The 22,616-nt window shown below is 35.9% G+C and overlaps 1 protein-coding gene across 2 annotated transcripts in view; it reads left to right on the forward strand.

The window, feature by feature from the left end:
• The window catches only part of AVEN (apoptosis and caspase activation inhibitor), an 88,137-nt gene that overhangs the window by 16,674 nt on the left and 48,847 nt on the right, over positions 1–22,616 (forward strand). For both annotated transcript variants that reach the window (XM_063398805.1, XM_063398806.1), the window contains exon 2: positions 3,370–3,550. In XM_063398805.1, coding sequence (XP_063254875.1) covers positions 3,370–3,550 — 181 coding nt within the window. The remainder of the gene's footprint in view (positions 1–3,369; positions 3,551–22,616) is intronic.

Genomic DNA, 22,616 nt, shown 5'->3' on the forward strand with positions numbered 1-22,616 from the left:
GCACTTGATCAATATAACTTTGAAGAGTTTTTAAAGATAATTTGGGAAGGAAGTGAGGATGACAAATACCTGTGGTCTTTCTAAGAGATTAACAAAAAAGCTCAAACGATGTTTACATACTGTAAAGTGACATATTGGGAAGAGAATTGGGAGGAATGCTACAAAATAAGAATGGAAATCTAATAATGCATGATAGCTACATGATAGGGAACAGCAGTTGGCCCAAAGAAAGGTAAGCTGAACCTCTAATGTTTCTGTTACTGTAGGATATTCAAGGTACTGACAAAGATGAAGAGTTTTAAATTTTTCCTAGAGTGTTACCAGAACTGTGCAGAAAGAAGGCTATAAGCTCTAGCTCCTGTGGCTTCCTGAGGGCAGCTTTAGAAAGTCTTAGTGGAAGCCCTGACTTTTAATGCACTTTGAGTTTTGTTTTGTTAAAGGGCTTTGAGCTCAACAATTCTTACAGTGTGCTTGGACATGTGTGCTTAACATGCTAGGACTGATTGCACTTACAGTGAAGAGTGGTTGAGTAATTGAAGCGGGATGCAAGAGGTCACTGTTGCACATTCTCCATTGTGTACTTCAGCCTGGGTTTGATCCAAACCACTCTGGGTTCCAGGGAAGTTCAGAAGGATGACCCCAGGGGAAATTGCTTGTTCAGAACAATGTTTACTTCATTTAAACACCTTCATTCCTGACCCATGTGCATCAACGTGTTCTCATCTGTAAGAAAAGTCAAACAAAAAGCCCACTTTCCTGTATTTTCCCAATACCGTTCTCTCTCCAACCCTGCATTGTAAAATTAGTGTACTAAAGGCTTTTTTGCCCTGTTACGCTGCAGACTGTGGTCATTTGTGCTATGCACTTTGCTTTTCTTTAGAAGAAAATGCAGGCACAGGCTCTCATAAATGATAAAAATGCATTGCTCAGCAGAAGACCACAAATTGTGCAAGTTCTTCTGCAGGGGAGCTTGGCCCTTTCACTGTTGTTTGAGTGCTTTAGTGCTTAGGCAGAATATTGCACACTTTATTTTTTGTTCTTCTGATATGCAAAATAGTTTGAAGATTTCCTGATTTTGTTCAGCTGGGTTTTTGCATACTGTCCCCACTTTGAAAATTGCAATGAAATGTACAGATGGTGATGCATTACTGTCTGGAACTGAGGCACAGCAGATAGATGGATACCTCCTGTGGTATCATGGCGTGTTAGAACACTGAGCAATAACATGTAGCTAGTTTAATACTATTTAAAGGCTCAAGTTTTTTTCCTTATGTGAGTAATACTTTTTTAAAGGTTATATCTGAGTTGGCTTCTAGAATTTGTTTCAGCTTGTATCTTTTGTTATTTGACAGTGTGGCAAGTGGGTAGTTACTTTATTTCATTACACCTACCACAGATGTTTGGTCTGTACTGATTAAGACTCATTTTCAGTAAGGTGGGGTGACAATATTAGTAGCATATGGTGTGACTGAATAGGCAGCTGAGAGAAAGGTGATTAAGGTGTCTGTTTCCGAGTTTCTGGGGTTGTTACTTGGTAGATGCGTCATGTGAGATGGGCAAACTATTTTCTGAAGTTTCACTGATCAGTTTTTTAATGTATTTGAAAATTTTAACACATTTTTAAATTGATCGAATGTTGACTATTCAATTGTGATTATTTGCAATTTTGCTTTTTAGCTTGGTGGTGCATCATGTAAGATTTTCCATTAAATGTTTACTGAAAACAGAAGCAGGTTTTTATTTAAAGTTTACTTGTTTTAACAGTAAGCCTCAGGACAGTAGTTGGGGAACCAGGTTGCACAACTGCTGTTAGTGCTCCTGAGAATTTATGGTTTCTCTCTTGAAATTAACTATTTCGCTTCTAAGAAGTGAAGTTTCCTTGAGGTGCACTGTATAGCATAGCTAATAGCAGAATGTGAAAAAGAGTTTAGTCTGGTTTAAGAGAAAACATTTGTATCCTTACTAGTTTACTGGAAGCTTGTTGAGCTATGGAAGTGGTACTCCTGGAATCTTTACATTTACAGCTGAAAGGAGTGAATTCTTCAAACAGGTCTATAATAAATAATTATCTATAATGTCACAGTTGCTTAAGATGATTCTGATCTTTTCTTAAAAATAAAGTACAAAACTGATCTATCTCTGTAGTACTGTTCTTGCTTTGACTTGTGAATCGTATCAGCTCCAAGTTACTTTGGGCACTGAATTTCACTAGGTTTGCTGGATTCAAATGAATGCAAATCATTAATTTCATAGGAGAAGAATGGAGAAGAAATAAGTTTATTTCTGTTTTGATAGAAGTGATTTGGCCTTTGTTGTGTGGAAATTATAGTGCTGCCTCGGTTTCCAGTAATGTAGTTGTCCCTTCATCCACTTGCAGCTGTTTACCTACAACAACTATTTTAGTGTATTTATCTGATGAATACAAAGAAAGGAGAATTTATCTAAAAATTACACAGAACCAGTGAGAATGCACAGAATATTTTCCTTTTTGTCATCTGTTTGACACCTGGGAGTGTGTTTGTGTAATTGTGACAGATTTAATCTCTTGCCTGTTGAGTGCTCCTTCCTTCAGGACGCAAATCTTTCTTTTTGTGAAGCAACAGTCATTTCAGCTAAACCCCAAGCTCTGTGAGAGCTGAAAATATAGAGAATTCAAGACAGGGGAGAGTTTTCCATAGCTGTTGAGTACTTGTGGCAAATGCCTATTTTGCCTGTATCTTAAGTTGGCTCTGCAATGAATTCTCCTTTCGATCCTAGGACTTTTCAAGGGGTTAAGATTAACAGATTGACTGCTAGCAGTGTATTTAATTTTTTCATGTTTATTTCCATAATGGAAATGAAATTTGATTAATTATTCTATATTACTTGATTTAAGACTCCATAGTCAGTTATAATAGAAATTCTTATATAAATCACCATTTTCAAAATGTTTTTCTGCAGAATGTTTCTTTTCCTGTTCCACTCTCCAAGAGTAATTTTTGTCAGTTATCTTCTGTATTGCTGCAACATTTGGACAGAGACACTTGGTTTCGATTCTTAGTTCCATTCCCTGTTCATTGCTCTCAATTTTAGGAGGAAGGCTATTCATTATAAATTTTCAGAATAGGAAGGAAAGTAGTGGAACTTGTATCAGTGTCACTGCTTGACCCTCTGTAAGAGCTGAAGCTTTACTTGGTGCTTTTAGTTAAACTCTTGATGAATTACATACAGTTCACAGATTGTACCACCTAAAATATATGTGGGTATCCAGATGGATTTGTTTTTCTGGGTTTTATTTCTGTGGTTGGAATAGTTTGTATGAATGATTGTTTAAATACAGAACAAAACGCTTAAGTTGCAATGACTTAACTGTCCATTTAAATGTCACAGGTAGAGGAGGATGATGATACCGAATCACAACATGAAGAAGAGAAGGAAGAAGTGAAATGCTATTCAAGAAGAAAGGTATTTTCTAACTGGAGCCGCTATGAGGATACAGTAAAAGAGGGACAGAGTGAAGCTGGGGAGTCACAGAGAGGAACAGACTTCAGTGTTCTGCTTAGCTCAGCAGGTAAGCATTTTCCAATCTGCAGGGTTCTTTAGTTTTGTATTTGAAGACATGACTGCTTTTCTGGCTGTTGTCCTTGATGATGAAACTCCACCCTCGAATACCATTCCTATCTGCCTCAGTAAGTCTGCCATTTATGTATTTAAGAGTGTTGAAAGTCTCCATGGGTGCAGCCTCATAGCATACAGGCTGCACTCAGCAGTGACAGATGGGGAGTAAGAGAGGCTGCTGGCTAGTGCATTTATAGCCTTCTGGTGAAAAGATGGCTCTGAGTGTGTGTAGCATCCAGTAACCTTGAGGTTATTCTTGCTGATCTTGGTTATTGGGTTGCTTTTCAGGAAACAAAAAAGACAGTTAGGCAGCTGCTTGCTCTTGTTTGTTTTAACAGAGATTTGAGATCATCACTATAGAGATGTGTGCATGAATAACAAGTCTTACTCTCCTTGAAAATAACAACCAGTTGTTTTCCTCTGTTTAGAGATTATAAAGGAGGAGGTGGAGGGACAGTCTGTACTAGATCCTGGGGTTTTTCAGCCATACATTAGTAGTATAGGATTGTTACACTAAAAACAGCTACCTAAAATTATTTTAGAAACTCTAGATGTGCCATTGTGTTGGAATACCATTCAGTGAAAAACTGCAAATGATGTATTATGAAAGTTTTTGTAGTACCTTGGAAATTCTGCAGTCTCTCAAATGTAAAAAATCGGGTTTTTCAGTCACACCTTGCTAGGATAAGTTAAAAGTTAGCTACAGTAAAGAACCAAAGAACAGAGTTTCCTTTCTTTGTGCAGGAATCAATTTCTGAAGTTCTGTTTCATATGAACATTGCAAAGTTGGGCCTAAGGTGACAAGTTTTAATCACGGTATCATGAAATGTGTATTGACTTCTCTGAATCTTGTGTTGCATGGCAAACAGTGCTGGACTCCAGGCACATAGTATGGACCTCAGAAATGTGTATTTAACAGAGGCTGGGGAGCAAACTAGATACAGTAATTCAATTTTTTTTTAACTTGAGACCTGTCCTGAGCTGCCATGTTTCCATGGTTCAGCTTTTTAATAACTTCAATAACTCTGTAGTTAGCCTTCAGAATGTCTTTGAAATGTTCTGAAGAATAGTACTTTTGAACTGAGGATATAACGAAATGTATTTAGCTTTGCTAATTTGTATTTTTCATGAGTTATACTTCAACACCTTTGTTACCTCCCAATTTATTTTACTCTTTAGATTCTCTTAATGCTTGAAATGATAATATTGGAAGGTACTATTCATATATTCATCCTATTTATTAATTCTAAGTCTTTGATTTAGAGAGTGCTTTATTTTAGGACATATTGTTACTGCTCTCTGCAGTGAAATGAATCAATAAGAAATTGCAGTGGAATAAAGTACTTTCTTTAGCAGGAAAAAAAAAGTACCTTCTAAACAATAATGCAGATTTCTTGGACTCACATAAAAAAGCAGTTTGTGTCAGCAGTGTTTTTGTTCTTTAGTTTCTTTGGCTGATGAAACTGAAATACAGTCATATTTATTTGTAGCGATCTGAGAAGAAGTTCACACATCTGCTTTATTTGATAATTGCTGTTCAGCATTCTGAAGATGCAAAATTAATCCAGTTTAATTGCAACAAGCAGTTAGGGAAGTACAGGAGAGGGAATGGAGTTAAATTTCCGAATTTTCATTAATACAAAACTTTAAAAATGTCTTTAAATCTTGTGATTTACTATTAAAGCACAACTATGTAATTAATACAGCCAAATAAGAATTCTTTGGCAAAAGTTTAGATTAAAAGCCTGATCTTCTGTGTAATGGTTAGGTTCTATGTAATGGTTAGATCCTGAATGCAGGATCTTAAAGAGAGTGTCATCCTTCAAGATAAATCTTGGCTTATCCCAGAAAATATGCTGTTAATTGAATGAGATAGCATAGAAAAAATAATTTGGGATAATGTAATAAAGACAGAATTAATGCTAATAGACAAAGTTAAATGAAGGAATTGCTGATGTCCAAGGGATTAGAAGTCCTTGCTACTTATTTATTTAATATCATATAAAAGTGCATCTATGTGTAATTCTTTACTTAAAATCAACCTAAAAATAGCAAAATGAGATATGTGGTATGGTTGTCATGTTGATAATTAGGATTAGAGTTTTTAAATCTAATACATACATATTATTATTGCTTGAATTAAGAAAGGAACAAAGTTATGCATTATTATGCTACATTTTTATCATTAGCAGAAGAAGGTGGAAAGTTGAAGTCTGAGGAGGAAAAAGGAGTTTTCAGATACCTGCAGAGAATGTAAAGTCTTTAGGGTATTTTATGTTATGTTTTTCAATAGCTTCTAAAGACAAACACCAGGTTTTTAGATTTTGGCTTATAATTCCAGCTTTCTCTGCCTCATGCTAGTCTCTAGTGTGGCAGTGATTCTGTTTTTTCAATCTAATATTTAGGCCTGACTAGTCCCAGACCTTCTCTTGACTGCATGTTGTTTCTCTGCTTTCAGCCCTTGCCTGCCTACTAATTCTTCTCATTCTTCCTCCCTTCTGTTGTTTTTTCTTCTGATCTGTGTTTCTGATTCCTGTTGGTGGGTGTTTTTTCAGTCTTTCGTTGTGACCCAGCTTCCTTCCGTATATATTCATTAAAATCCAGTTCTTTCAAATTCTGTCAGAGGCAGAATATCTGCCCCTCATTCATTCCAGTCCTGGTGATCCCCAAATCTTAGCTGTTCTACTTGGCATTGCTCATTTGGTTTAATTCACTACCACATCTTGTTATGTTCCTCTTAGTTTCTTTCCTTGTCTAGTCAATACCAGTTTATTCTTTCAAGCTTCCGGTTCTGATCTCCATTATAAACTGTTTTTTCCATCTTCTCTCCCCATTCTCTGTCAGCATACCCTAAAACCTGCTCAAGTTACCCAACGATATAGAGTGACAGACCATTGTTTTCAACTGTGTTAAGGTTATCACCATGGGTGAGGCTGCAGAAATATGCAAAGCTACTTTGTGTTCAATGTTCTACCAAAAGCCTGTTAAACACAGACTTCTCCTACAGTGGAAAATCTGACTCTCACTCAAACCTGAAAGTAGGAGGAAACTTAATTCAGTTGCCTTGTACTTTGAGATGATGTGCAGAAGACCACTGAGGAGGTAGGTGTGGTGATCAGTTGTTAAGCTTCCGGAGATCTTGTAAAAATTAGGTACAAACTCTGATTTCTAGAACCTTGTAGCTTGGCTAAATCAGGTAAGATTTTTCACCAAATGCACAGGGAGTACCTCTTTAATACAAAATCATTGTGCAGTCTAACTTCAAGTTACAGATTCAGGGCAGGAAAGTGGTTACAGTTTCTCAAGTGCTTTCACACAGAAAAATGTCCAAGTCATTCTCTGGATTCCTTAACAGGGTGGTGGTAAAGGGAGGATAAGGAAAAGTCACTTGAAGCAGACAATAGACCATGAAAATTTCATACTGAATACTTAAAAAGGCAGCTGAAAATAGTCTTAAGAACTCCCAAGTGGCTTTCATAACAGCTGATGTCACTGGCCTGATAGAGCATCTTCATTAGGGTTTATCATATTTCTGTGTAAAATAGGTGTCCTGGGTTCAGCTTAAGTTTTTAAGTATTTTTCATTTTTTAGCATTTTATAATTTATTTATTGTTAATTATCTAGAATATAGCAAACTTCTCTGTGTTGCTTTTGTCTAGCTGATATAAAATACAAGTCCATTGTGAAGCCTTCAGAGAAAGGGTCTTGAATCAATTTACAACAATGCTGTTGAAGCATAAAGAGCAAGAGAAGTGGAAGTGATAGGATAACCTTACTTAGCGAGCAGAATCTTGCTATGTTTGAAGAGTTGCCCTCATTTTTGGCTGTGAATAGATTCTTTAAAAATGTTTTTTTAATGTCATTATAGAGCTGATCAAAATGTATCCAGGCACTTGATTATTCTCTCTAAGTGTAGTAGGCATTAGCAGTACACCAGCCAAAAATTGCCAACATACATGCCTCAATAACAATACTCAGATTGCAACGTGGTGATTATCAAGATTGAAAAATATAAATTTGGACATGAATATTTTCCCATTTAGTTTTTTAGGCCATGGCTGAGTAATTAGGTGCATTAAAGGTTAAGATGAAGAAATCTCTGCAGATTTCTCTGTGTGTTCACATAAAACAGACAGTGCAGTTCAAATAAAACTGTGAGAATGGTTTTGATATTGTAAGAATACATATAATTTGTAATAATAATACATATAATTTCTGTAGGTACCTAGCAGCTGAATACAATAAAAATGTAGAATAAAAATCAAAAGAACAGTCACTGGTGCATAATAACAATGAACAATAGATATAAGAATTATGAGCTAACAGTTACATTCCCTTCCCTAAACACCTGGTCTGGTTTTTTTAACCTCTTTCTTTTGGGTCTCTGTTTAATTTTGATGTGTCTATTTCAATACATTGCTGCATTTTTGTCATTTGCATGGTCAGTACATGGTTGAGAATTAGAAGTACACGAAAGACATTTGGCTGTCTTGGGAAACCTGAGCAGATAAACTTGTGGAGCACGGCTTGCATTAAAAGTAGGTTTTTCTTCAACTTTTCTATCTCAAGTAGAAACTTTTTCAAGTTTTTTTGAAAAAAAAAAAAAAAAAAAGGAAAAAAAAGTTGAGTGAAGAGTACATCAGTTTTCTTTTTTTAATAATAATTCTGCTCAAGCAAAAAGAATGGTAATAGCAGAGTGTAGTTCAAGTACTAAAAAAGAATCCTTTGAGTTTTCAAATTATAGACAATACTGAAAATCTGTTTTCTTTACAGAAATGCCTAACTCATTGGTGATTTGGATTACTGTATATATCAGGGTCTCATTTTTCAGTGGTACTTGCTTGACAACTCAGCTACTTCTTGGTCAGAAATTGGCCAAGAAATTCAACTGATTCAAAACTTCCATGTTTTTGCTGTTCCCCAAGTGGCATAAACGCTGTGTGTAGAACATAACAATATTGGTTACTTCTTATCACTAGCTTGAAAATAAAGGTGCCAGGTTACCGATCTTGAAAGGTGATTACACTGTTGCACTAAGGATTGGTGACAGATCACTTAAATATTGCTAGTTTATGCACTCCTGACATAAACAGATATGGGCATGTGCTTTACTTGCATCTTTCTTCATGTTCTCTGTTTTTCTGTTACCTCATTCCCTAAACGTTCTCTGTGTTTCCATGGCATGCTTTCCTTCTGCTTCTCCTTCTAGCCCATTTCAGCACATCAGAACTTTCATTTCCTTTTTGATGGTCCTCTGGTAGATAACATTTCCCATCTGTAGAGGCTTTGTATCCAAGTGGTCTCATTTCCACTTGCACGTTTTATTTGCAGCAGGGCAGTCTGCAAATTTGGACTTGTTACTAGACCTAGGAGATACTTCTGGCTTATGTACCTGTAGGTATCTGAAGTCAACAAAAATGCAGTCTCTGCTTTACTCTTTTTCTTCTCCTAAATAAACAGAAAAAAAACTTTCCACAATAAAGATTTGCATTGAAGTCACAGGACTTGGCATCAGTGGAAGCTGGTTCTCCATCTGCTCAGTACTTCTTCCTAAACTGTTCCTAACATTACAGAAATTCATTTTTTTTCCTAATCAGACAAGCCAAACTGTCTTTTTTTTTTTTTTTTTTTTTTTTTGTCTGAACTAAAAATAAGAAGTGCCAGATTTTAAGTATTAATTACATTTTCTTGATAAATGTGTTTTTCTGTAATAGGTAGTCTGTGCTCATTATATGTGCTTTCATATCTGTGCCCTTTTCCCTCCTAAGATTTACTATGAAATGTAAATCTAGTAGAAAACTATGATTGAAGTGTGGAAGTATAATATAATTCCATGATTTGAATATAAATGTAGGATAACATGTCTTCATTTTAACATTTTGATATCTTAGAATTGTGTGGCTTTAAGAATCAGTGGTAGTGTACTGTATAATTACTGGTAAGTAAATAAAAAATCTGAAAGGTTTCAGTATTTCAGAAAAATTTGTATGCTTTGTGATTTGAATTGAATAGAGTAAGATTCACAGACTAAAGGGGTTAAATTTTGTTCCCATCAAAATCAGTGTGGTAAGCTTTTCCCCATTCTTTTTAAGTTTTCATGTCTTGAATGCACTGATTTATTTGTGGAGTTCCAGATTTCTGTATTTAAAAGGTTGTCTGACCAATATCCTTCTCTAACACTGGGTCCCTAATCTTTTGCTTCCACTTTATATTGGTGGTAATTCTGCTGAATTGTGTTGAAGTATGTTTTGGTTATGAAATCACAAATCAGTAAGTTTAAATGTGGAGAAAATTTTCCTGTCTTGTTCTTGTCATGTCCACTACTTGAATTTGTAGGCATGAGACCTGGATAAGAATGTCTATTAATCTGATTCACTGTTTCTCTAGTTTAATAATATCCTTTGTTTCTATAATGCCCCTATAACTGTTCTACCTGACCAGGCCTCATCTTGGTCATCAGTGTTTCTGGCACATCATCTCTGACATTTCTGACACTGAAATCCCTTAACCAAAACTGAATTACTCTGACTCTTGTACTCAGATGGTACATTTCTTATTCCAGTATTCATTTTCAAAGTTCAGTGTGTTATTGCCAGCCATGACATTCTTGTTCACTTTCTCCTACTTTTACTTCTTTTTATTTATTTTGTGCCATTCCTTACTTTGAATTTTTTTAAACATTTTGATTTTCATAATTGCTGCATATTACTGTTGATTGATTTGATTTTTTTCTTTTGGTTTGCTTTTTGCACATTGATTCTGTTAAAGTCTGACCACTATTAAATCACCTGAATTAGACTGTAAACTTTTTAGAGCAAAGGCATTCTTTTGCTTACTGATAAAATACTGGTTCTTTTCCAATAATGATGTTAATAGGCATCACTTCTATGGTAATACTAAAAGATGTTGATTGATTTGGAGGAGCTGTGTTTGTTTCAATTGTAATATTTTTGTTCTATCTCTCAGCAGCCTACATTAGAGAAAGAAACAAAATAGAAACAGAAATTCTACAAAGTTTTATAAAACTAGAAGGTTTTGTTTATGGAAAGACTTATGAAAAGACTATCAGATGTAGCAGATTGGTTTAATTGTAGAAACCAGACTGCATTTGCTGTTCTGTTTCTCATAAGTTTGCATTTATTCCTAATATCTGTTAACAAACAAAATAACCGTGATAGGAATGTTTCCTTGTTCATTGATACATGTTCCAAAGAAGTGTTGTGATCAGCCTGCGTGTGAACTGCCATCAGAAGAGATGGCAAAACCTATTCTAGCAATAGTCTCAGAAATTCATTTCCAAGGAACAGTGCTCTTTCTAAGCATCAGTTTTGCAGTGAAAGAAGGGCTGTGAAGTAGACAGTGCTCTAAAGGATACAGAGTGCCTGTTTGTTCCTTAATCTCATTTATAGCTCCTCTTTTCTTCTTATTCCATCTGTGATCCTGAAATTCCTCCTCAAATCTGGTCTGAATATCTTGGGCTGTCCTTGTTCTACTCTTCTTTTAATGCTTTTGGTTTTAGTGTGCTTTAGTCACACCTATTAATTTTGAGGTTGTTCTTTCCTTGGTCTCATCCTATTTCTCAAGAATTCCTATATCCAACTTCTAGTCTAGGCTTTCTCTTGACCCTTCCCCTGCCTCATATTTTTGTACCTGTCCAAGTCACTTGTTGGTTTCTCATCTGTTCTATGTTCTCTTGCCTATTGTTCACTCTCAGCTCGTCAGGGAAGTGGCATCTTTGGCATTTCTGGGTGTTGTATGGGAAGATGGCTCTTCTGAGCACTTAAAAGATTTTTTTCTTCTGAAACAGCTTATTGTTTGTATAGATTTGAGTAGTTTTCCTGAAGGATGTCAAGGGCATATTGAGCCTTGCCAAAGCTTGTTTCAAAACAAGAGTTGTATTAACTGTCTATTCCAGCTTCAAGGTAATTCTTTGTGTTCCACTGTTGTCCTTTCTTGCAAACCAAGCCCTTGCATATGTAAAATTGTGAACTAAAAACTCTTCTTAGAAAAAGTTATGTTTTAGGGTCAGAATAGGGTGCAAGTGAGGAAGAATTATATTTTCTTTGATTCTGACTAATTTTCAACCTTTACTGGAATGTGAATCAGATGACCTTCCTTTGACAGTACACACTCATTGTCTGAGGTTTTTAAAGCATGGTATTTCTGAATATGCTGCAGATGATTTGGATTCTGAAAGTGATCGTTCTCTCTTTACTTCTTTTTATACTGTTGACTGGAAACAGCCTGTGATAATATGCATTTCTTTAGCTGAGTATGTGCATGTGCTTCAACATACAGAAAATGAGTCACTGAAAATTGTGTATCAACTTGGTACAAAATAAGAGGGGGCAAGGTGGAAGAACTATTTCAAGATGGGAATGGTTTAAAATCATGGTATGATTCTATTGATTTTTGTGTAATAAAGGCTAGGGGCCATCATTGCAGTTATTTACAGCAATGAAATTTTCATTCAAGACACTTAGTTAACCTTCTGCTGGGAAAATGCTGGCAGAATGGAGGTTTTGGAAAGCCAAGTGTTATAAATGGACATTTCACTGGTAATAGGAGGTAATCTGAGTTAGATTTTTTGAATAAATAAAGTGCTAGGGATGTAAGAATAACAGTTCCAGATTGCAAATCTATACAATTTGTACTATCCAGGAAAAGATACTGTCTTTGCAGTGTTCACTGTAACCTTTCCAATGCCCAAGGAAATACACCAAAGTTGTTCTAATGGAAAACAGCACTTTTTTCCCGACTTCCTTACAATGGAGCCTTGTTAGTGCTGGGGTTTTTTTGTTCCTTCTAGGTGTGCTTAATGCTTCAAAAGTCATTAGAAGATAGAATTTGGCATGACAGAATTTGAAATTGCTTTATATTTTGCTTCTGCCCTTGATAATAAATTAAGATTGCCTCCCCTCTTGTCAAGAAAAAAGTTTGAAAGACACTTCAGTGATATTATGGATTTGGCCCATTACCAGATATGGATCTCATTGCCTGATTTGACTACATGAATGGTGCAAAAGAGTTGGCAGGAACATGAAATGGAACAGCTGGTGAGAAGGGAAAGATCTTGCAGAATCAGTAAAATACTAGAATTGCTATTGATAATAGTAAGGGTGGTAACATGCATGAGTATTGGGTTAAGTTGGATTAAATCCAGATGCCTACTTCTGATTCATCTTAATGTACATTTGCAGATAGAATATTGACAACAATATTGAATTTTTAATGCAAATAGGAGTCTACAGCCTTTCTTGCTTTATATTTTCTTTTGTGTAACTCCACATGGTTGTCTGCTCTTTCTTTTGTTTCTTATTATTCATTTCATAATGGCTTATTAAGTGTTCCCTTACTCTTGATTTTATATACCCTCTTTCTGTCCCACAGACAACTTTATTTCTCTGAGTTGTATGTGATTATGAAAAAAGGAGGAGGAGGAAGAGTAAAAAGAAGGAGTAGAAATCCCCAGGAAGAATAATCTAGCCTCTTAGAGGAAAATTGCCTACAAATATGAAATGACTAAATTAACTTGTAGAAATGTGATCTGAAAGCATCAGATCTCATACCTTTACCTTACAAGCACAGTTTAGCTTGTCAAAGAAAATTGATCTTTATAAATATCTCTGTGTAAAGTTACACTTAAATAGAGACAAAGCATTTTAAAGTGTCTAAAGTGTTTGATTTGGTCATGTTATCTTTTCGTTTAAAAAAACTCAACAACAAAAACCTCCTAGTGATTATTTGTGTGTAGTGCTTGTACTTGAGAATAATTTATCTGTATCAGTGTATGTGAGCCTTCTTTTTCTATTAATTTATTAATAGAAGAGTCTTTTGTTTTTATGGGTGTTTCTATTTGCAGTTTTTTCTACTTTAAAGTATTTTAACATACTACCGTTTTCTACTGTTTCAGTGACTATACAAACCTGAGGAAGTGGACCATAGAATCCATTTGGGAAGCAAAATTGGGAGTATGAATTCAAGACCTGCTTTTACAAACTTGCTCAGTAGGGGAAAAGCATATTTATGGTCTAAATTTTAGCATGAATTAAGAAAACCCAAAAACTAGGAAGACTTCTTTTTAATTAAACAAGAACTACAGAGGGATGTAATAATTTTACCTCGCAATTGTACATGATTTATGTATATAGGCAATAGGCAATGTTGTTTTCTAAGTGTCTAGAATGAAATAATATGAGCACTATTCCTGGAGTCTGTCACTCTCCCAGACTGGTTGTAAATTGAAATTATTTCATTCAAAAGGACTATTGAAATAGTTTGTTCTGTTATGGAAATAACTCTCTGAGCAAGCTATACTATGATAAAAAGCTGCTGTAATGCATTTTTGAAATGAAGCATTGAACATTGGCAATGTAAGCTCATGTGACTAGAATTTATTTAGTCATGAAAGGAAAGCACAGTAGATTAATCCAAGGACAATATAACATGGACAAGATATAATCTGGTGACAAGTGATAGTATATACCTATGATATGAGTCAGGAAGAGATGACGTCCAGTAATGGCATTAGAGATAATTTGTCTAATTTACATTACAATAGGTAAAATAGTTCTTAAATAGCCTAATAAGGAGAGTATGTATAGATGTTTAAAACACCTTAGGTGTTTTTCTGTGTTTGAGTTCTGACAGCTGGGCACAGCTAAACTTAAAAATTATTCCATTTCCTCCTCTCCTTCGAGATGTTTTAAAAACATATATAATTTAATTGTTAAATAAAATAATATTTGCCATTATTTGCTTTTAGATGTTAGAGAGAAAATACTACCAAGAAACATAAAATATAGTACTTTAATTTTTTAACTTGCAAAACATGTGAAATAGTTAGTATAATAAAAAAAGTCAGTTTCAGTAAAGTTTGGGACAAATTTGAGGAAGGGAAACTTGCTGTTGTTTCTTTCCATAGCTCAAATTCCTTACTGACTTGAAAGATAGCGGGCAAGATTCTCTCTAATGATACATGAAAGGCTAACCCCAGCAGACAGTAAAATTAATGGATTACAAAGCCAAGGAAACCCTTTGTGATTGGGTGAACTTTTCTGAATAACATGAGCAGTCATCAAAGCAAGGTGTGAACTATCTAGTGTTTGACTTAAGGTACATCTCTTAGTTACAGCTACTGTCAAAAGCTCTTGTCAGTCTTGATTTAAACATATCTGCTTTGACTTTGACATGGCTTTTGACATGTGTCCCATAACATCCTCAGAGTTAAGTTCAGGAAATGCAGGCTGGATGACTGAATGGAGAGGTGGACTGAGAACTGGCAGGGTGGCAGAGCTTGGAGGGTTGTCATCAGTGCCACAGGGTCTAGTTAGAGGGCTGTAGCTGTGTCTCAGGGCTCGGTACTGCATCCTTTCAAACTTACTGATCGTGCAATGACCTGCATGGAGGGACAAAGTACCAAACTGTGACAAGTGGCCAATACCCCACACTGCTGGGCTGCCATCCAGCATGCTGCCATCCTAGAGAGGCTTGAGAGTTGGGCAGAGAGGAACCTAATGAAGTTCAATAAATATAAGTGTAAGATCCTGCAGAAGGGGAAGAATAACCCCACAGACCAGCACAGGCTGAGGGCTGAGCTGCTGGGAGGCAGCTCTGTGGAGAAGGGCCTGGGGCTGCTGTTGGACACCAACTGTCCCTGAGCCAGCAGTGTGTCCCTGTGGCCAAGAAGGCCAATGGGATCCTGGGCTGTGTTAGGAAGAGCATTGGCAGCAGGTCGAGGGAGGGGATCCTGCCCCTCTACTCAGCCCTGGTGAGTCTCACCTGGAGTGCTGTGTCCAGTTCTGGGCTCCTCAGTAACAAAGAGGCAGGGAGCTCCTGGAACAGGTCCAGTGAAAAGGCAGCATATCCTATGAGAAAAGTCTGAGGGAGTTGGGCCTGTTTAGTCTGCAAAAGATGTGACTGAGAGGGGACTTCATCAGTGCATACGAGTATCTGAAGGGCAGGTGACAAGAGGATGGGGCCAGACTCTTCAAGTGGAATCCAGTGACAAGACAAAGAGCAACGGGCATAAACTGAAACACAGGAAGGTTCATCTGAATATGAGAAAAAACTATTTCAAGGGTGCCAGAACACTGGAACAGTTGCCTAGAGAGATTGTGGAGTCTCCTTCTCTGGAGATATTAAAAACATGCCTGGACCAGTTCCCGTGCAACCCATTTTAGGTGAAGCTTGTTTAGCAGGGAGATTGCACTAGGTGATCTCCAGAGATCCTTTCCAACCTCAACCATTCTTTGTTTCTGTGAATTTCAGTTGTGGTGAATCACCTAGAGCTCTTGGATTGATCTGATGTGTTCTTACCTTCACTTTTAAAAGTGTGTATCTTACTTCTGCTCTAATTCCATATTGCCTGTGGATACCAGAGAGAAAAAACACCACAAAAATGGCAGATTAAATTCTCTGCAGATGAAGATTAAGTGAAGTACAGGATGTGTGTTTGTGTGTGTGTAAACAACCCCTATACATTTAAAGTCATCTGAGTTGATTGTTATTCCTCCCTAGTTGAAAGAAAATGAACTATGGAAATTGGGAAAAGAATAGAGAAAAAACCAGAAAATACATCATGGTTACACCATATAAATCAGTGACCCAGGCACATTGTGTAGCTTTTTGCACTTCAGATCCCAGAAGCTCCACAAGGAAACAGTAATATTGAAAAGATACAGCAAAGGCCAGCAAGACAACCAGCAGTATGGAAGAATTTACATATAAGCATGGTTAAGGGTGGTATGAGTAGAGTAAAACAGAGGTCTTTAACTGCAAAGACAGATGAGAACAGTGTGCCATAACCCTCTGTCAAATCACGGAAGGATTAATACAGTCAATAAGAAATTATTGTTGTCTCTGCTAGTGGAAGAAATAGGGAGTATTGAATGAAACTGTCCAGCAGCAAATTCAAAGCAAAGGTATTTTTGATGTAACTCATAATTAAATATGGAAATTTGTCACATGATCTTGTGGAAACTGAAATTTTTTGCAGGTTCAAAAACACTGGAAAAATACTTCGAGGGTTATCTTATAGATAAGACATTATCTCATTCTCAAAAAATCCCTGAACTGCAAACACCTAGAGGCAGGCAGAATAATTCTGAGGAAATATCCCTCTGTGTGTGTACCCTGTTTTCAGTTGTCCCTAGACTCATGCTCTTGGTTATTGTTGTGCAGAATTTGAGGCTGCATGGAGCTTCAGATGGATATGGTGTGACCTCTCCCAAGTGATGTGCTTGTTTCTTCCTTGTTTGTAAGCTGCAGAATCACTAAACTAGTATTTAAAGTTTGAGATGGTGTCAGTTCAAAACTTTTGGAATGTATTGTGGTCTTGTAAAGAATTCACTTTAATTTTAAGATTTTTTACATGCTTGCTGGTTTCACCACCAGTTAATATACAATGTATATAGCAGAGGAGTAGCAAGTTGAATTCCTTGTAAAGCATCAATACTGCTCATTGAGGCAAACTATACAAATGGGCATTTTTAATGTCTCGTTGTTTCAGGAATATTGAAGAACACTAGGGATTGTCTTTCTAGAATTCAAAAAATGCTAGCAAATAGAACTATGTAGATAACTGTAGATCCATGAATTTGCTATCAGTTTTGGGATAAAAAGAATGGAAAAAGCTGATACAGGATTTGGTTAATTGAGATTTAAAGCATAGAGGCAGCCCTTGTAGGACCTAAAAGTTGGTCAAGGACCAGGTTTCACAAACAAAGAGAGGAATGAGCTGAGCAGATGTATGTTGGGGCTGTTGGGCTGCAGGTTTTGAGTTGCCAGGAACACACAGTTGCATCTGCTGTAACAAAGCTCCCTTCTATGCAGATGCTGCTTTGCCATGTTAGACCCTTCCCAAAGCAGTTTATATCTGCCATAAATGTAGTCCAGCCCTTGTGCTTCTATTTTAAGTCAGAGTTTGTACTGATAGAGTCCTGAATGTCTGCCCTTTGCCTGTAGCCATAAACTAGTTTGTGTGAGCTGCCTCTGCTTGTTTATTTAAAAAAACCACAAACAAACAAAAAACCAACAACAAATCCCAAACCAGCTTTCTATATATGAATGTACATGAAAAAGTATAGGTGAATATATATTTATATATATATATATATAAATATAACCAATATCAGTCAGTTTGACTTTTTGAAAGATAGCTCTTTCCACCTGGTTGGAAGTACTGCATAACATTACCTTCATGTATTTATAGTGTGAATGGTTTGAAGTCTTTTAGTGCCCTTTTTCTCACTACAGTAATTTTTGTAGACCGGGGATTATTTAATGAAGGGCTTGAGAGAGATGTAAATGACCATGGTGATTTTTGTGTTCATTTGTAACTCCAGGTGAAATAGACTTAATGCATCAGTGATTCAACTGTAGGAGCATAAGTTCTGGATTTTGCTCTTTACTTTCTATTAGCTTATATAAGTTCTTTTAATAAAAGGATGGAAGTGTAAAAGTACCTTATGTTTTACCTGTAACATAGTAGTCTTGATAGATGTGGAGGCAGATGATATGCCAACAGCTCAGCAATGTGTGTACCTCCAAGTCTGTGCTCTTGTTTATGTATTTCTTTTAGCTGACAACTGCCCACAATGGACAGTTGGCACTTTTGGTTTGTGTCTAATTTGCATAATTTTTCAAAGACTTATTAAACTGTATCTTGGCACTTTAATATTTGTTACTTGTTGAATTAGTTGGGAGGAGTGGACCCACATGTGTGGACCACATGTGCCATTTTGCTAAGAAGATGTGGTCTTTTTGAACAATTGCCTGTTGTTATTTTGTGATGTGGTTTATTCATTTCACGTATACAAACAACTCAATACAGAGTGGAAATGAAAAGATATCCTTGTCAGATGCTTAGTGATCCTTAAACAACTGATTATAATAAAGGTGGAAAAATAAATATTGACTTACTCCTTTCAGGTGAAAAGATTTTACGTAATTACACATTTTGGAAAACACTTTGTGACTCTTGGGCACCTGGTGTGATTCTTGGGGATGATTGTATGCAGGGCAAGTAATTGGACTCAATGATCCTTGTGGGTTTCTTCCAACTCAGCGTATTCTGTGATTCTTTGATATTTATTTCTGATTGCATGGAAGGTTAGGCTTTGAAACTAGTAATAAACTGTTCATTTAGTTAATACATCTGAATTCTCTGAGGAAAAGTGAGAGAAATAATGCACTTGAAATAAAAATAGCATTTATCTTGATGACTTAATATTATTAATGAATACGTCTGAAAAAATCCACCCTTTAAAAATATTACATATTAAAAAAATATTAGTTGTAGCTAGTTCTTCTTCCTATAAATAAGCTTTCTTGTTCTTAACCCCCTCATAATTTCAACTGAGCCTAAAAAGCCTTAACTGCACTTCTCAGTTCAGAGGTTTCTAAAACACGAGATTTTGAGTAAGCCTTTTGAGCTCTTCTTTGAATAATCCCCTGATTTTTCTTAAATAAGGATGCTGGTTAGCTGGCATGTTTAGAGTTTGGAGTGGTGTTTTTTTGGGGGGGCAAGGGTTGTTTGTTTTGTTTTTAAGCCATGATAAGCAGTATCTTTTACAAAAGAGAAGACAGAAAACTCAGAAAACATTCAAGTTAACAAAATTTCTAGTGTGAGAACAGTACTTGGAGAAACAAAGGTTGAATTCCAATTCTTACTTTCCATTCTTTTTTTTAATATCCAACTCTGAACCACATCCAGCAGATACAAAGCTGTCTTCTGAAATCAGCTGACAAAAGCTGCATTGCATTTGCTGCTCATTGCAGATATTGGTTTGTAGTAGGCTTTGATGGTTCAAGTTATGGAAATCATGAACTGGTTCTATTGAAACTTACAGCCATACTATTTTAGTTTATATTGTACAGAACCTATTTCCTCACTTTTTACTGGTGTGTTGGATATGAGACAAAGTATCAGTGCATGTGGTATAGGAGCTGTGAGGAGGCGGGAAGAATTTTTGTTGGATCAGGGTGATATGTGAAGTGAGACATGGGAAGAAATGATTGAGAGAGAAAAGGACAGAAACTCGGAAAATACAAAGAGTGTTGGAACCTGTCAGCAAAAAAATGACTGAGTTATGGGTGCACTAACAAAAATTCCATTAAGTTCTCATTAAATACAGTAAATGGGAAAATGGAAAATGGTTAGAATAATAGAAATATCTTTGCCTGTATTAAACAGAACTTAAGTGTGTTTAGAGAAATGGGTTTTCCCCCCTGCCATGGCAGTGAAAAGTGTGACCAGAAGAACAAGTTCCAGATATATAAAGTATGCCACAGTAATATGCATGAGATGACCTCTTTCTTGCAGAAATTGTTTCACATATCTTGACATTATTTTAGGAGTTGGCTCCTTATACAATGAGTCTTGTCTCATATCAACTTGAGTTTTTTAGTCTCATACTATTCTACCAGTCTTTGGTAAGTAAGTTCAGTTTTCTGGCACTTGCTAGAATTCTTAAATGCTTTGTGCACAAGTGAAGGGTTCATGACGGGTATTTGTGAATGGCTAATTAGTCTGTCTTTAGCAAGGATCAGGCAAGAAGGATATGTAATAAGTTAGCAAAACATGAAAAAGCCAGGACAAACTGAAGGTTATATTAAATAAGAATATCGTATAATCAGAATTGCTAAATAAAAACAAGGGAAGTGATACAGAGAGAAGTAGAGGAGATACTTAAAACAATGCTAGAAGAAGAAATATTGCATCTTAATAAATAAAAAAAACTGTGTGGAAACAATAAAGACCAGCAGCAGCAAAGAGTAGTTTTTCAAAGCTGCTATTGATTACAAAATTGACCAGTGTGATGATATAAATGGTATATTAAATGATGTAAAATTCTTATTTTTTTTTAATTTCGAGGGTTGTGAGAGGTTTTTGTATCTGAGCAAATGTATCTTTCTCTATGACTTCTAAGTGTAATTTTTTGATTAAAATGTATAGTGTTTATTTTTCAAGCTCTTATAGATGATAGACTCTCATTCTGAAATGTTTTGCATGCTATTTTCATGTAGAATTCCTATCTATGTAACTCAGGCGAATGCTGTAAAGGAGTGAAATAAATGAGATGAGCTGCACCTTCTTTTTTATAATTTAACTGGGGGATGGATGTCCAGTCCTCTTACTGACACTCTGACACAGTACCTTGGGGTGCATTAACAGGGTGCTGTTTCTTTATTGTGCTGTAGCTTACCTTTCATAAATAACTGATCAACACTTCCAGCTTTGTTTGATATTCTTTTATATAAACAGAGATTTATTATTCTGTAATAAAAGATATCCTCTTACATATGCTGCTGTGGTGCAAAATATTGTTTGCTTTGCCAGATTAAATTGATAATGAAGTGCAGGAAATGTTTTGTGGTACTATTAACAGAAGTATGGCTTTTAAAAAAATTCTTAAACAGCCATGCATGAAAATATGTATTAAAATATTTGGAAGGATTTAAATCTTAGGAAATATTTCACTCTGGTATAAGTCAAGAGATCATTTAAGAGTTTTTCCTTTGAGTAACCCTAATATCAAAAGAGAGAGGTTATTTTTTCAGTATAGGAAATCTTAGAGCATCTGATATCTGTCATTGAATTTAAACTTCAGTGCTAGTATAAAGAATTTTAAATAAATTGAGTTATTTTTAATACATTAAACTATATATGGATGTGATAAACAATCAAAGCAGTATATGAAATGAAAACTTACCTAGGAGATACTTGATTGAAGCTTTGTCTGTGCTCTGTCAGAATATACTGAGACTCACTCAGCAGATAGGAAGCTTTTTTTCTATTTGAAATGCATTGTGCACTCTCGTCTTGTGATTTCTTTTCCACAGCGTCTTCTTGTTCACTGCTGCTTTGCTCTTTTGGTATTGGTTGTTTTCAGTTTATTTGCAGGTATCTTCAGTATCTGAGTTCTTCCACATTCAGGATTTTTGTTAATTCTGCCCTGATCAGGTAACAGAAAAGACCTGTGAACTTCCGATCTTTCCCTCCCCACCAAAAAAAAAATTAAAAAAGGCAAATGCACTGACCCCAGTTAACTCAAGTATTCAGCACCCATTTAAAAAATCTTTTAAATCTTTGATATCCAGTAAATTCCATCTGTTTTCTGGTGCTATTCCAACACTGAAAAGTTATTCCCCTACACATTTTGGTAGCCTCCACATTTTGGATTTTTGTAGGAAATATACAGGATCAGTAGACATCAGGTCTTAACTTTTAATCCATGCAACATTATTCTGTGAGGGATGATGAAGGTCTGCCTCTCTCAGCTCCTCATGCTTCTGTCAGACACAGATGTGAAATGCTGCTTTAGAGAGAGAGGGGAAAAAAATCTGAAAGGATGTAGTGTTTTGTCATCTCTCAGGACAGTGAGCACGCATGGCATCAATGAGTGGCAGATATGAGCTGTTCAAACCAGTCGCTGAATTGACAGGATGACGCTTTCATACATAATAGAACTATTAATTATTTCTTCTGATGGACGACAGTGTGTACTAGAAGGAAAAAGCAGCAGATGATAATACTAGGTTTGATAGGTTCTCTGTGTTTTAACAGCTTGTCATCAAGAAACAAACCAGGAAAAAAACTGCTGTGTGGGGATATATCAGGTAAAACAGACCAGAGCTGTTTTGACAGTCTGGATGTCATTCATAGGGTTAAAAACTCCAGTCAGGTTGAGGTCTAGTCAAACGTAGCTTTTAATAAAAAAATGTTCTAACGGATCTGCTTTAAAAATCATGGTTTGTGTTTTGCTTCATGTAGCCTTTCATTTGGGGAGCCTGGCTGTTGTCCTGTAGGTTTTCATTTATAACTTAATTTATAGATTAAACCTGCACATTTCTTTTTTTTTTCCCCTGCAAAAGGAAACCTTAACATTAAAAAAAAAATGTTTTTGAAAGGACTCTCTGTATGAAGATTATGTTCGAACTCATCACACACTTTGTATCACAGACACTCACAAATCCATTTCTAATTAATTTAGAAATTTAAATTGTCTGATTTAATG

Source organism: Prinia subflava, chromosome 5, assembly GCF_021018805.1.
Source record: "Prinia subflava isolate CZ2003 ecotype Zambia chromosome 5, Cam_Psub_1.2, whole genome shotgun sequence".
Classification (NCBI taxonomy): Eukaryota; Metazoa; Chordata; class Aves; order Passeriformes; family Cisticolidae; genus Prinia; species Prinia subflava.